Consider the following 13,476-nt stretch of genomic DNA (forward strand, 5'->3'; position numbering starts at 1 on the left):
TCCAGAAGACTTATTTTTGCTACAACGATTACCTTTGGTACTGGAAAATGACCCTCCCCCCCAAATGAAATTCAGTTAGCTTTCTTTTTAGATCAGGTGGTATCAGGAATGTTACAAAAGGGTCCTCGAACCTAGCCCGCGCTGTAGTGACACCAAGAAAATTCCATGGAGGTTTCATGAAGTCACTAGAAGATATTTCCTTTTGACTTCCTCTCAAGATGGCTGCTGCACGGTAAGGACTTTTTTTTTCTTACTAACAATCTTCTGATTTCACTGCCAAAGCTGTTCTTTGGGCATTACTGGCATATAAATCTTCCTGTCAGCAAGTTTTGTTATCGTAAGCATGTAGAGTTTTAACTTTCACTTTTGAATTTATTGTTTTATTTTGCTTCTGGCTTCAGAACTTGACTAATAGCTGAATGCCGATTTATTTCAACCCCTAGCTGGACTCTTAATTGGTTTTTCTTTTTTTCTTCTTTTTGATACATGTTGTTCTGGATAACTTCCCCTTTTCCGGTATGGAAGCACGGCTGGCGTTGAAGGAGTGAAGAGTCTTTTTTTTTTTTTTTAGACTCATTGGATTTCTGAACTTTTTGAATTTGCAAAACATTTGGAGTTTATTTCTACTTCTGTTGAATTTTTTATATAGCTTTGGATTGGAATATAGAGGAAAAAATATCTTCTTTGTTCCCTAATTAAGTTTCATGGATTAAAATGGCTGAACAGTGGCTGAAACTTAAGAAAGGAGGGTGGGGGAACATGCAGCTTCTAGCTGACTATCTTTTTAGAAAGCTTGATGAGAGGATACTGATTTTACAAAAAAATTGGATGAAGATATACAAAAGGACTCTGACCCAGTTCCAGATCAAAAAGATATTCCCACAGCCAGAGGACTAACAGACAGGATTTTATCTGCTGCTCCAAAGTTTAAGTCTGTGTATTCCTACATTATCAGCACTTCGACTAAAAAGCGAAGTGACAAATCCCTCTTTTCTACAAAGACTCAGGGAGACTGGGTAGATTTATTACAGTTGGCTGCTAACTATTTCTATTTGGACTTTGATTGGAAGACGGGCTTATTCTGGAGATTGAATTTATTATACTTAATTAAGGAACAAACATGGTTTATTTGATCCAGGATGAACTATTTATAACTTTTGAGGTGACCTGGGATAGATAAGAGGCCATGAAAAACTTTCTATGAATGGATTACAACAGGGCTTTTCAACCTTTTCACCCATTGTACCACTTTTAGGATATGGAAACATCCGAGTACCACCAGTCGCCTAGCAAGGTGTCAAAAACTCGATGACCAAAAAAAAAGTGATAAAGTATAGATAGTCCTCAACTTACAACAGTTCGCTTAGTGACTGAAGTTACAATGGCACTGAAAAAAGTGCTCCCCAGGCCACAGCTGAGCAAGACACCTGCCTGCCCACCCGGTGGGGCTCTTCCTCCTGTCCGAGGTTTTCATTGTTGTGAGCATTTCTGTTGAGGATTGGCAGTGGGGGTGGGGTGGGGTGGTATTTGGTTTTTATTCCCCTCGTCTGCTGGGTGGTTGCAGCAGGTTTTGGTCACTTCACATGATCCTGGGACACTGTGACTGTCATAAATATGAATCAGTTGCCAAGCATCTGAACGTAAATCACAAGACCCTGGAGATGCTGCAACATTTCAGCTGATTGGTGCTTCTTCAGGGCTCAGCAGAAACGCCAGGATCAGCGCAGAGCTCCAGCTGGAGCCTGGCATTTATCCTGGTGCTTCCGCTGAGCCCTGACAGCCCCGAAGACGCGCTGATCCTGGTGCTTCCGCTGAGCCCTGACAGCCCTGCAGTTCCAGCCATCTCTTGCTCAGGCTTGTGTGGTGCTGCCACCGGTTCAGCTCATTCCCCTGCCCTGCTACTTTTCTAGGATGGTCGTGTACCACCTACCAGGTGCCAATGTACCACAGGTGGTACCCGTACCACTGGTTGAAAAGCTCTGGATTACAATAACAGTTTGTTAACAGAGAGGCTTGAAATTTTAATTTGGTTCTATTTTAGAGTTATTGTTCTAAAAATAATCAAAGATGGAGGCTGCAATTATGCAATCAGACCCCACCACTCTTTAACATGCACTTTAAAAACAGGCAGGGAAAAAAGTCAAGATCTTGAAGTCTTGGAGCTTCTCAGTCATCCAGGTCACGGTTGTCCCACAGGTGCTTTTTCAGGAGGCAACTGGACTTTCTTGTTTTTCTTTGAAGACGTTTCGCTTCTCATCCAAGAAGCTTTATTAGCTCTGATCGGATGGTGGGGACTGGAAGGATTTATACTCCTTGCAGACAGCTGGTCATTTATATTCTTTTAGACAGTCGTTGGGGCCATTTGGAAGTTTTCTGTGTCGTCAGAGTCACCTGACTAGTGCAAATGGGTGTGGAGCCTTCTGGATGTTTTCTGCCCTGTTCCTGTAGTCGGCAATGTTTTCTGGAAATCCTCCCACACTGTTCGAAGGGTGTTCACCCTGAAGTTCATAGCTAAATCTCTGTGGAGATTCTCAGTCATCCAGATCACGGTTGTCCCAAAGGTGCTTTTTCAGGAGGCAACGGGATTTTCTTGTTTTTCTTTGAAGATGTTTCGCTTCTCATCCAAGAAGTTTCTTCAGAGCATCCGGTTAGAGCTGAAGAAGCTTCTTGGATGAGAAGCGAAACAGAAACAGAACACCTCCAAATGGGCCCAACGACTCTAAAAGATTGCAAATGACCAGCTGTCTGCAAGGAATATAAATCCTTCCATCCCCCACCATTCGGTCAGAGCTGAAGAAGCTTCTTGGATGAGGAACGAAATGTCTTCAAAGAAGAACAAAAAAGTCCAGTTGCCTCCTAAAAAGCACCTTTGGGTCAAGATCTTGATTTTGCTTCCCTGCCCCCACAGATGCCCCTCCATCCATCCATCTAAGAGTTTGGTGATTTCTTTTCTTACTTTTTTTCTTACTAAAAATTAGCATTACATTAGTTTAGAAGCCTTGGCTAATCAGCTGCATCTTTCCCAAACTCTCTCTCAGAGCAACTGATCTCACAAAGTTGCTACTATGTGGGGAAAAGGAGGAGGAGGCAGTCTATGCACCACTTTGAAACTGTTCAAAATTAAGATGAGATGTACTGTAAATGTAGTCCTCGACTTACGACCACAATTGCACCCATTTCTGTTGCTAAGTGAGACATTTATTGAGTTAATTTTGTCCCATTTAAAGACCTTTCTTGCCACAATTGTTAATCATTACAGTTGTTAAATTGGTCACACAGATGTTCAGTGAATCTGGCTGCCCCATTGACTTTGCTTGCCAGAAGGTCGCAAAAGGGGGTCAATGTCCCTGGGCCACTGCCACCATCATAAATATGAATCAGTTCTCAAGTCTCTGAATTTTGATCACATGACCCTGGGGATGCTGCAACGGTCGTAAGTGTGAAAAATGGTCATTTTTTTCAGTGCCGTTGTAACTTCGGAACTGTTGTAAGTCAAGGACTAGCTATATATACATTAAATAAATAAATAAATGCACCCCCATGGAATGACATTTGAGGTCATTTTGCAAAGCTTCTCCAGCAAAGAAATATATGTGGAACAGGTTTCCTGAAGTTAGAAATAAAATTATTAAATTTTTCAGTTTTAAATTTCATCTAAGTTTCAGGTTGAGCTGAAACAAGAACAGGAAAGTTTACATTTTTTTAAAAAAAATGCACTTTATTAAATTTCTACGAAGAATAAAATATTAACAGAAATTAGGAAAAAAAAGGGGCAAAGTGCAAGAGGGGGAAAGAAAATAAAAAGTAATTTTGGAAGCTGTTCGATACAGTTTCAAAATACATTAACCTTTTGATCTGAAATTCAGTAATACACAGCATTTATATCAACATAAACAATTCTAATCATCAAATCCCAGAATTAATATAGTATTTCTCTCTGTCTCAAGTAAAAACTCCAAAAGTGGTTTCCACACAGAGACAAAGCTAGATGCTCTTTTCTTTCATCAAAGTATTTAGTTTTGCCAGCCAATTCCATTAATTCACCATCCATTTCTCTGTTGTGGGGATCTGTAGTTTTCTTCCTGTCTGCGCATACAGTACAAAAGTCTTGCTGCTGTCATCTTATGTAAAAACAAAATACCATATTTTGAGAGGAACGTTTTCTGAAACGAAATGTAGTATTTTACATGTGCCTTTACAGATTCTGATCACACTTTTAGATGAACTATGACAGGAAGAAGTTCTCCTCTGCAGAATCCTTATTATTGTTGTCTTTCTAGTAGTATCAGATTGGTAGTGAGTGCCATGCATATATAGCATCTGATTATTTGGATTACATGGCTGAAATAATTAGGTTTCTTTTTATCTTTAAACCCTACATGATAACTGGTGAATCTGTTGAGAGAAGCAAGGAACATGAAAAAAAAAAAATAGATTGGAGAGAGTCTTTTTGAAAGTAGCATGCCATGCATAGAATATCTTTTTGCCCCAAAAATGTCCTGTGGAAATTTAACTGGGTTGTAATAAAAATTCTCTTGATTTGCTATCATTGCATGAATTGCATGCCTTATTTTCAATTTGGAATTGCATCTTTCTGAATTGGATTGAAGGAGAAGATGGGAGGGAAAAAAAATTCCATATCATATCAGTTATGTATAAACTGTTCAAGTGGACACCAGAAATAACATATAAATTATGTATAATTTAGATGTATATTCCTGGTCTCCACTTGAACATCTGTGGTAGTTGCTGTGCACTTAAAAAAGTTTGTCATCCTTTCAATACTGGAGGGGAAAGCCCTAACGCAAGATCTGGGATTTTTTTTAACCTCCAATCTCTCAGGCCATGCTGGAGTTAGGATAAGTGCATGTAGCCAAGATCCATTCATCCCTTTTTAAGTTTAGATATAAGCACACACTTGCTTAAAAAGTCAAGAAGTTTTTCTATTAATCAACAGAACATCACAGTAAGGAAGATTAATCAATGAAACAGCTTGCCTCCTGGAAGTGTGGGTGTTCCATCACTGGAGGTTTTCAAGAAAAGATTGGACAATAAGGTGTCGGAGATGATATAAAATCTCCTACGTTGGACCTCCAAGTCCTTTTCAGCCCTATAATTCTATATTGCATAAAACCAGAAGGAAATCTGGTGGTACCCCTTCCTTTTTTTAATTTTACTCTCAGATAATTTTATTATATTTTGCAAAGAATACACATAAAAAACACACCAGCAAAAGAAAAAATAAAGAATAAAAAGAGAATAGGGATAGAAGTGCAAAAATGTATTTTAAAAAGAGGAAAATAAAGATATATACAAAGAATGACTTCCAACTTCTTCCATTCAACTCATAGTTTCATGTTACAAAAAAATTCCCATTTTCCTAAAAAAAAAAAGGGAAATGGAAAAAATCTTTTTAAATTTTAACAAACATCAAATCCATACGTCAAAATTTGAGTTTTCTCAAACTCCTGCAAAAAGTTCACAAAGGACTTCCAATTATATTCTGGGTGATTTTCTTCTGTGATTTTTCTCTCACAAGTGCAGTTAACTTGGCCGTTGTTGCCAGTTCTGTCCTCTTTATTAACCGTTCCTCTATTTTTTCCAATGCTAAGCATATAAAAGTCATGATGCTATTATCATATATAACAATAAAACACCATGTGATTTTTGCAATGTTTTATCATAAACCCTAACAAAAAAGTTTCTGAATTGTATATTAATTTTCAAGATTTTTTGAATTACATTACTAATTTCCATCCAATATTGCTTAGCTCTTAGCAAGTCCACCAAAAATGATAAAAAGATTCTTTTTTGGGTTTTATATTTCCACAACTATTTGGTGATCTTTTATACATTTTAGCCAATTTATCTGGGGATAAATATGATCTCTACATCTTATAAAAGTTCTCTTTGATGTTATAACTTAAGCTAAATTTTAGATCATTTTTCTGACAAATACATTTTATTAAAAAATGGAAGCTTTTGTTACCTCATGCATGTTAAAAAAAAGGAATGGAGCTTTGCATGGTTTCAGCCACCATATTGACTTTTGTAAGCCACCCCCCCCAACACATGGCCCTGCTTGCAGTCCAAGTTATAGAGTATTTATTGCTGAAGAAGACTGCATAGAGGAATTAATGGTTTGCCCAGGATTCAAATGCAACTTGAGGGTGATGTTGTTATGAATATGAAATAAAATATCTCCCATCTTTGTTCAGAATGCTGTGGACTTCTTGGTGTTCCCTGAGCTGGGTGGTTTGCTCACAGGCCTTTCAACCCAACTAGGTCAACATCGATAAAGGAGAATATTTGTAGCTCAGGGTTGAAATGAGAAGTCTTTGGTGCTGAGTTTGGTTGTTTTCTTGCAAACATTTCATTACCCAAACTAGGTAACACCATCAGTTTAAGTTAACGTCATCAGCCATGTGAGTGTGGAGTTTGTTGCCTAGCTGGGTGAGGAAATGTTTTCCAGCAAACAAGCAGAGAGAGAGCACCAAGAACTTGACAGTCCAGCCATGAGCTAGAGATTTTCTTCTGGTGGCAAAATACTGCATCAACTTTTAAAAGCCAAAATAGCTTTTAGAAGGTCCAACTGTCCATGTGACCACATCTGCCTCCAACCTGCCTCTTAACTGCAAGAGAAGCTCTTGGAACAGTTCTCGCCAGCCATTGGGGACATGTGAAAGAATTTTTCTGAGTCCCACCCATTTGGGGGGGGGAATTGTTTGTTAGCCCTTCCTCACTTCTGTTTCCTAAAAAATCAGCTTGGCTTGGCTTTTCACTGAAACTTGCTTTTTTAGTTAATCTCGGGATTTTCCCATTTTATTTCTTGGGGACGCTTTCAGTATTGGTGTTTATCTTTTTACAGATTTTATGGCAACCTGCCTTAGAAAAATGGTATAAAACCATGACACACGCAAATAAGTCATGGGTTTTGTTGGCTGGAGGGGGAATTCTGGGAATTAAAGTTGCCAAGGTTGAAAAACATTGGATTAAACCTTTTCTCCTCTTTGAGGAATCCTTGCTGTGAGTTCTCACCAAACTTCAAAGAGTAGGAAACTGTTTGAAAACAGTAGGAAAAGAATTGCTTTGAAAGCCTATTTGCAGACCTCTGTAAGAAAATGTTTTAAATTGAGATGCAATGTTCAAGGCTATAGTTCCTCCTACTATTATTGTGTGTGCATTTCTTAGCAAATTAGAGTTGACTTTGGTGACTTAGCTTCCATTACGCATGCTATCTGTGGTGTGAACTGAGCCACCACCTTGAAGGAACAAATAAGAGCAGGTGAAATGACTGACTGCCTTTTGAAGCAATGAAAAGTGTCAGGGATGTTCTTTTGGTCTGTTAATTTCAAGTATTGATGTTACAATAAATCATCATTAAGGACCCATGCGCAGTCACCAAGAGGTGAATTGTAGTCCTTGAGTGAAACTGATCTTTTTTGCTAGTGAATTGTAGAAGATTTATATGCATTTCCATGGTCATTTCTCCTGATATTTCTCCTAACAGAGTATGTGTATTTCGCAGTGCCCTTTCCTTAATATAATGTATTTTATTGAATTGAATTGTATCCCTCTTTGGGTATATTTTAAAAATAATAGCAATAAATGTTATGAACAAATACATCTTATGCATCATTGTCTTTATTTATTTTGGGGGCCCAGTTATTCACATTTTAATCTCTACTTTTGTATGCTCTGTATTAGTGTTGAAACTGCACATTTTAGGTTCTTTTTCTATCCTACATTTGGGAAGTAGCAAATGAGAAAGTTTCTGTTAAAAGCACAAATTGAAGAACCCATACCCACTTTTTTTTCTCATTTTCACAGGATATCAGCACATCCTGTTTCATTTACCACCTTCCATCTTTTTGCGATACTTGTTTCACTTCATTGGTGCTACAGTAATTGATTGGAACAGCTATGGGGCATCCTCAGAGGATATCAAAAAAGTCTAGTTATAGCTATGGCCAAAAGACTAAAGGCTTTGCCAGTTTTTAGAATATGCTTCAAAGAACTTTAAAAGGAGACAGGGCTTCTGTCTCACAGTTGCAGCTACTATTCTTGTTTTATCCTCCCTCCTACAGATGTTTCTGAAGAGGTGGCATTTTTCCTTAGCCCCATCCTCTCCTCAGGAAAGAGAATAATGCCACAATTCTGATTGGATGTTATGAGGTCACTACAGTGGTGGGATTCAAATATGTGAACAACAGGTTCTCTGTGTGGATACTGCTTCCGGAAGTCCATTCTGGGCCTGGGTAACAAAACATTAGCTACCGGTTCTGCCAAAGTGGTGCAAACTGGCTGGATCCCACCACTGGGTCACTACATGACATCTGGACTGTGTCACTGGGAACAACTTAAGCCTAACAAGCATTTTGATCATTCTGAGGAGAGGTGTTTTAAATAGGCCATGAAAGTTTGCGTAAAGCCCACACCCTCCAAATAAAAGATTTAAAAAAGATATTTTATTTGAAACAAGATTAAAACACAGAGCTCCAAAAAAAAGAGCCCAAAAGAAAGAGAAAAAAAGACAAAAAACCCAAAACAATTAAAAAGAAAAAAGTGCATCAAAAAACCACATTGTCAACATCCAGCTCAAGAGTCCACATAAAATTCGAGTTACATTCCATTTCCGAAAAGTTTACTGTTTATTGAATACACTGCTTGGTCATGTCGAAGCAAAACTAACTCTGACTAACCCACATATACACATAATATCTCCTCTATCTGAATACTGATTAATAGTTTACTACAACATTAGTTCCTATCCTTACGAAACAGGCCGTCCCAAAAGTTTTAATCTACTAAATCTATTTACAAATTGTTGACCTGTTTTCTATAAGTTATTTTAGTGACAAAGTCACCCCCACCTCGAGCGAATCATAAACAGCGTAAGGCTTGCTTTGTTTTCTGTTCAATTGCCAGCAACCACTGCAAAAGTGAGATAAACTGGGTTAAAACGGAAAGGCAACATCAGATGGCATGAAGATCCAAAGCTTTTCCAGCTAAGCACTCAACACGTAGCTCTTTTAGATTATGAAGGTAACATCAGAGAGGTGTAAGAGATGGAGAGAAGCTTTGAGGAAGATTTTTACTTTAGCCTGAGCATTCACAGATCCACTCATTGTCTGCTTCCCACCAGCTTCCAAGAGAGATAGTCTTTAGTTATATCTACCCAGGACTTACACTAAGGTCTTGTCCTTCTGCAGAATGTCAACTCCAGCATAAGTAGAAAATGGCTGAATTTGATCTGGGTGTGAGACCTTCTTTCAAAAGTATCGGGATTCCCCATGTATTTTTTTGTATTTATTTTTTTTAGCCTTATGAAGCCAAAGAACATTCTTGTTGAAATAACAACAGAACTTTCAATCTGTGCAAGTGCTTATAGCGAGGGACTAACAACTATTCTGATTCACATCAGCCCACCTGACATTTAAATAAAATAATCAGAAACCTCAAGGGTTGGAGTGTGAGATCAATCAGTTGATCAACTGATCATAATTCTATGTATTTTAGCACCCAAACACTGCAAATGTAGATCAATACTTGAGCTGGGAGAAGATGCAATCAAGAGACCTAGATCATAAGTTCTGGTTTAATGTTATATCAATATCCTTTAGGTGTGCATCTTTCTTTCATTTTACTTCCTTCTCCACACAACTATAGATAAACTAGAAACGTTCATTTCAATTTTCAACTAACCCTCACCTGACTCTTGACAAACTTTGGCTCAATCAATTTTTTTATTATGTCACAGACCAGAATTGGTTAATATTGTGTGCGCTGTCCAGATAAACCAACATCACATTGCCATGTTTGATTTTGAACAGAATTTACCTCCAAAGTAATCCAATTATTGGTGTAAATAAAAGAAATGACCCTTGGTTGAAAGAGGAAATGGAAGCATCCAATTGACTTAAGTGTCGCCAGAGGAGAGGGTCAAAAACGTCAAGATGGCAGCCATGAGACACAATTGAAACTCCATGTATATGGCTCTACTAATAACACACTGATGGGGAAGTTCCCATTATCCAACTAGACTCTACTTTGCTGTTTCTCAACTCTGAGTGTAGGCACTAAGAAGCAAATTCAGGGACTGTGGTGAAAACTGCTTTCATATACAAACCTGCTGGGAAATTCAACTGCTTTCTTCACCCTCTTTCAATCAGAGTTTATAAAAGGGATTTCCAAAAATAAAAGGGAATATAAGGGAGGAGGGAAGCAATAAAAACAGCCCATGGGATTTAAAATAAAAATATAAAAAGAAAATTTATGAAGAGGGTACACTCCAGGGATCATACAATCAAGTGCACCTTACCATTTAAGTGCAGATGATTAGAAGTAATTAATATGCAAAGCCTGCACAAGTTTAAAATAGCAATTAGCCAAGTATAACATTTCTGCTCTGCAGAAAAATGGCAATTCCCTCTCCTCCTCATTTTCCAGTGCTATTTACTTCTTTTATTTTTAGGTACACACGCAATTAAACACATTTCTGCTACCTGCTTTTATGACTCAGTAAAACTTTGAATACCGAAAAATCAAATTTTGATTACAGGAAAAAGAGGTAATTTTAGTTTATGATATTTACTTACTTATGCATGTATCCATCTGTACTGCCTGTTAAGTTCATTTGCATAACAGTCTGAAACTCTGTTTCATTACAGCAATATTTAAACACGGTGTTGTTATGGTGACAGCAAAAGACGTATGATTTATTGTCCGAAAGTCGGGGACAATGGAATCCAACGTGGGAACGACCTTTGTAATCGGTATATGGCTCACAGACTCGAAAATGTGCAGAGAAAGCTGTAAGGCAAGGTGTAAATCTCTCTGTAACTCATTGGCAACAGAAAAGAATAATAGTTAGCTTTTTTTTTGCAGCACTGCAAAGCAGATAGGCATTTTTGTAATGGCATATAAAGATGACCTTAGGGGACGAGGAGAAGCGATGCTACCTTGAGAAACTATTCGACAAAGTGGCAGGGGTCCCCAGTGGCTTAACGGTCAGAGAAAGAAAGTTAGGATACTTGCGGGATAGATGTCAGCCCTCCCAGGTAAACCAGACAGCAGACACAATTAGATGAATTAATTCTACTTAATTGAACTGAATTGAATTGAACTTTATCTGGCCAAGTGTGATTTGACACATGAGGAATTTGTCTCTAGTACAGAAGCGCTCAGTGTACATGCAAAGCAACATAGTAATAATAATTGTAAGATTACACTAACAATCTGGCAAAAGAGCCGAGGTGGCGCAGCAATTAGAGTGCAGTACTGCAGGCCACTTTAGCTGACTGTGTTCAGCAGGTCAGCGGTTCAGATCTCACCGGCTCAAGGTTGACTCAGCCTTCCATCCTTCCGGGGAAGGTAAAATGAGGACCCAGATTGTTGGGGGCAATGTAAATATATATATATATATACATTGCTTACTGGTGTACACCGCTTAGAGAGTGCTTGCACTTAAAGCGGTATATAAGTCTCATAAATAAATAAGTCTCATAAATAAATAAATCCGCAAGTATTAACTTCCCGTCGCCACTTTTAACTACTTGATCCATTATGGCGGCTGCTTCCTAAGTTTCTTTCTCTGACCATTAAAGTGACTGGGAGTTCCACCTTCCCCAGGCAGCATCACTTCTCTTCATTCTCCAAGATCTCTTCCCTTCATCCTATGCACACACACCTCTGTAATCTCAGGTAGATCTTGGGCTTTCTTAATGCCACAGCTGTGAACTTGGGGCAAAAAAACCCCCAAACCAACCCCTATATTTCCCCAAACTGTTGCAACAGGGTTATAGCTTAGATTAGTTTTGATCAAAAAGTTTTTTCTTCCCATTGGAACTGACATTGTCTGAATACCATTTTTAATTCTTTACAGTATAATCCAATGCTTTTCAGCCTTGCAACTTTAAGATATGTGGACTTCAGTTCCCAGAATTCCCAGCCAGTATGTTGGGTTCTATACCACCTTCTATGCCAGTGATGGCGAACCTTTTAGAGACCGAGTGCCCCAAAACCGTCCCACCCCCAACCTGCCCCCACTCTGCCCACCCGCCCCCGGCCCTGCCCCACTCTCACCCTGCCCGCCCTCAGGGCAATCCACAGCCTGCCACAGATGGCCCAGGCGGCCCTGCAGTGCCATGGTGCCACAGCCTCTGCCCACGCCCTGCAGCATCATCTGCTGCCCAACTGCCATGTGCTTGGCTGCGTTGCTCCACGCGGGCCGCACCTAGGGGTGACTCTCCTCCAGGGGGCTGCTGGTGAGGAGAGGCCGCGGGGGGAGGCGGGGCTGGGGCGATGGCCACAGAGAGGGCTCCAAGTGCCGCCTCTGGCATTCGTGCCATAGGTTCACCATCACTGCTCTATGCAGACTGCTCGCTGGGAAATAAACTGGATGGGGAATTCTGGAGGCTAAAAAAATTCACTCATCTTAAAGTGGCCAAGATTGAAAAACACTGGTGTGGTCCTATATCTCCAATCAGCCGCAGGCATCTTAATTTTATGGATCTACAGGCTTAACGTTTTCTTCTAACCAAAGACATGGCTTCATTTTCCCCCCAAAGCTATAGCCTTACATGTGAAATGAGATTCTCCATTTCACGGACTGATTATGATTAGGCTCTAATGGTTAAGTCCTATTGATTTTTCCGGTAAACAAAGCCCTTTAATTTCCCTGTTGAAATCAATACAACAAAGGAGTTTTCTGAGACCAAGCACCCTCCTGACTGTCTGTGGCTAACAATGCATGAAATACAAAGGTTTCTGGGACATTCAAGAGAACAAAAGGATACAAAACCCAAACATCTATTGCAATCTGCCCTTGATCAATATAGCCTTGTGAGAGTCCTTTAGGAGCCTGTGGTTGTAGTTGCTGTAGTTCACATAAGGGACAATTAAATCAAAGTCCACCTTTGTGAAGGTAAAAATGGTTGCTTATTTTAACTAGGGTGGGAGACACATCTAGACAATTAGTAGATTATGAGCTTTTCAGAAACGGGAGAATCAGTCATTATATCCTGCTCTGTCCCAGTTGTAGTGTCCTTAAGAAGGAGAGAAAAAAGAGTCATGATCATGGCCACAGCCATATAATCAAAACCCCACCTAGTTTTTTTTTACATGTGGTAGACAATTGCTACCGCCATCTTGACCTTTCTGGATCCATAGTCCTAGGTATAATCACAAAGTCCATGTCAACCTGGAAATGCCATTGTTCTTCGACACCATCTTATCTGAGGTGCAGATCGACCTCTTCTTAAAAACTCTTTTCACCCTGTTTTCCCCAAACTCTGCATTTTAAAGATCTTTCTACTCAAGATATTCAGAGGTCTTGAAATATCTGCCACTAGGTTATTTTTACTGGCGTTGATCTATTAAACCAATGAACAGCAGGAAATAATATGCACCCATATTAAATAAACTATTTCTAGGGCGGTTTACTTGCCTTTCCCAAGACATATCAGCTCTATTGTT

At 39.3% G+C, this 13,476-nt stretch overlaps 1 protein-coding gene across 3 annotated transcripts in view; it reads right to left on the reverse strand.

Moving 5' to 3' along the window:
* The window catches only part of SHISAL1 (shisa like 1), a 104,860-nt gene that overhangs the window by 49,356 nt on the left and 42,028 nt on the right, over positions 1-13,476 (reverse strand). For all 3 annotated transcript variants that reach the window (XM_039341365.1, XM_039341364.1, XM_039341363.1), the window contains one exon: positions 10,599-10,812. In XM_039341365.1, the coding sequence (XP_039197299.1) occupies positions 10,599-10,812 (214 nt within the window). The remainder of the gene's footprint in view (positions 1-10,598; positions 10,813-13,476) is intronic.

This window comes from Crotalus tigris, unplaced genomic scaffold, assembly GCF_016545835.1.
Source record: "Crotalus tigris isolate CLP2741 ecotype Arizona unplaced genomic scaffold, ASM1654583v1 scf7180000017764.6130737, whole genome shotgun sequence".
NCBI classification, from domain to species: Eukaryota; Metazoa; Chordata; class Lepidosauria; order Squamata; family Viperidae; genus Crotalus; species Crotalus tigris.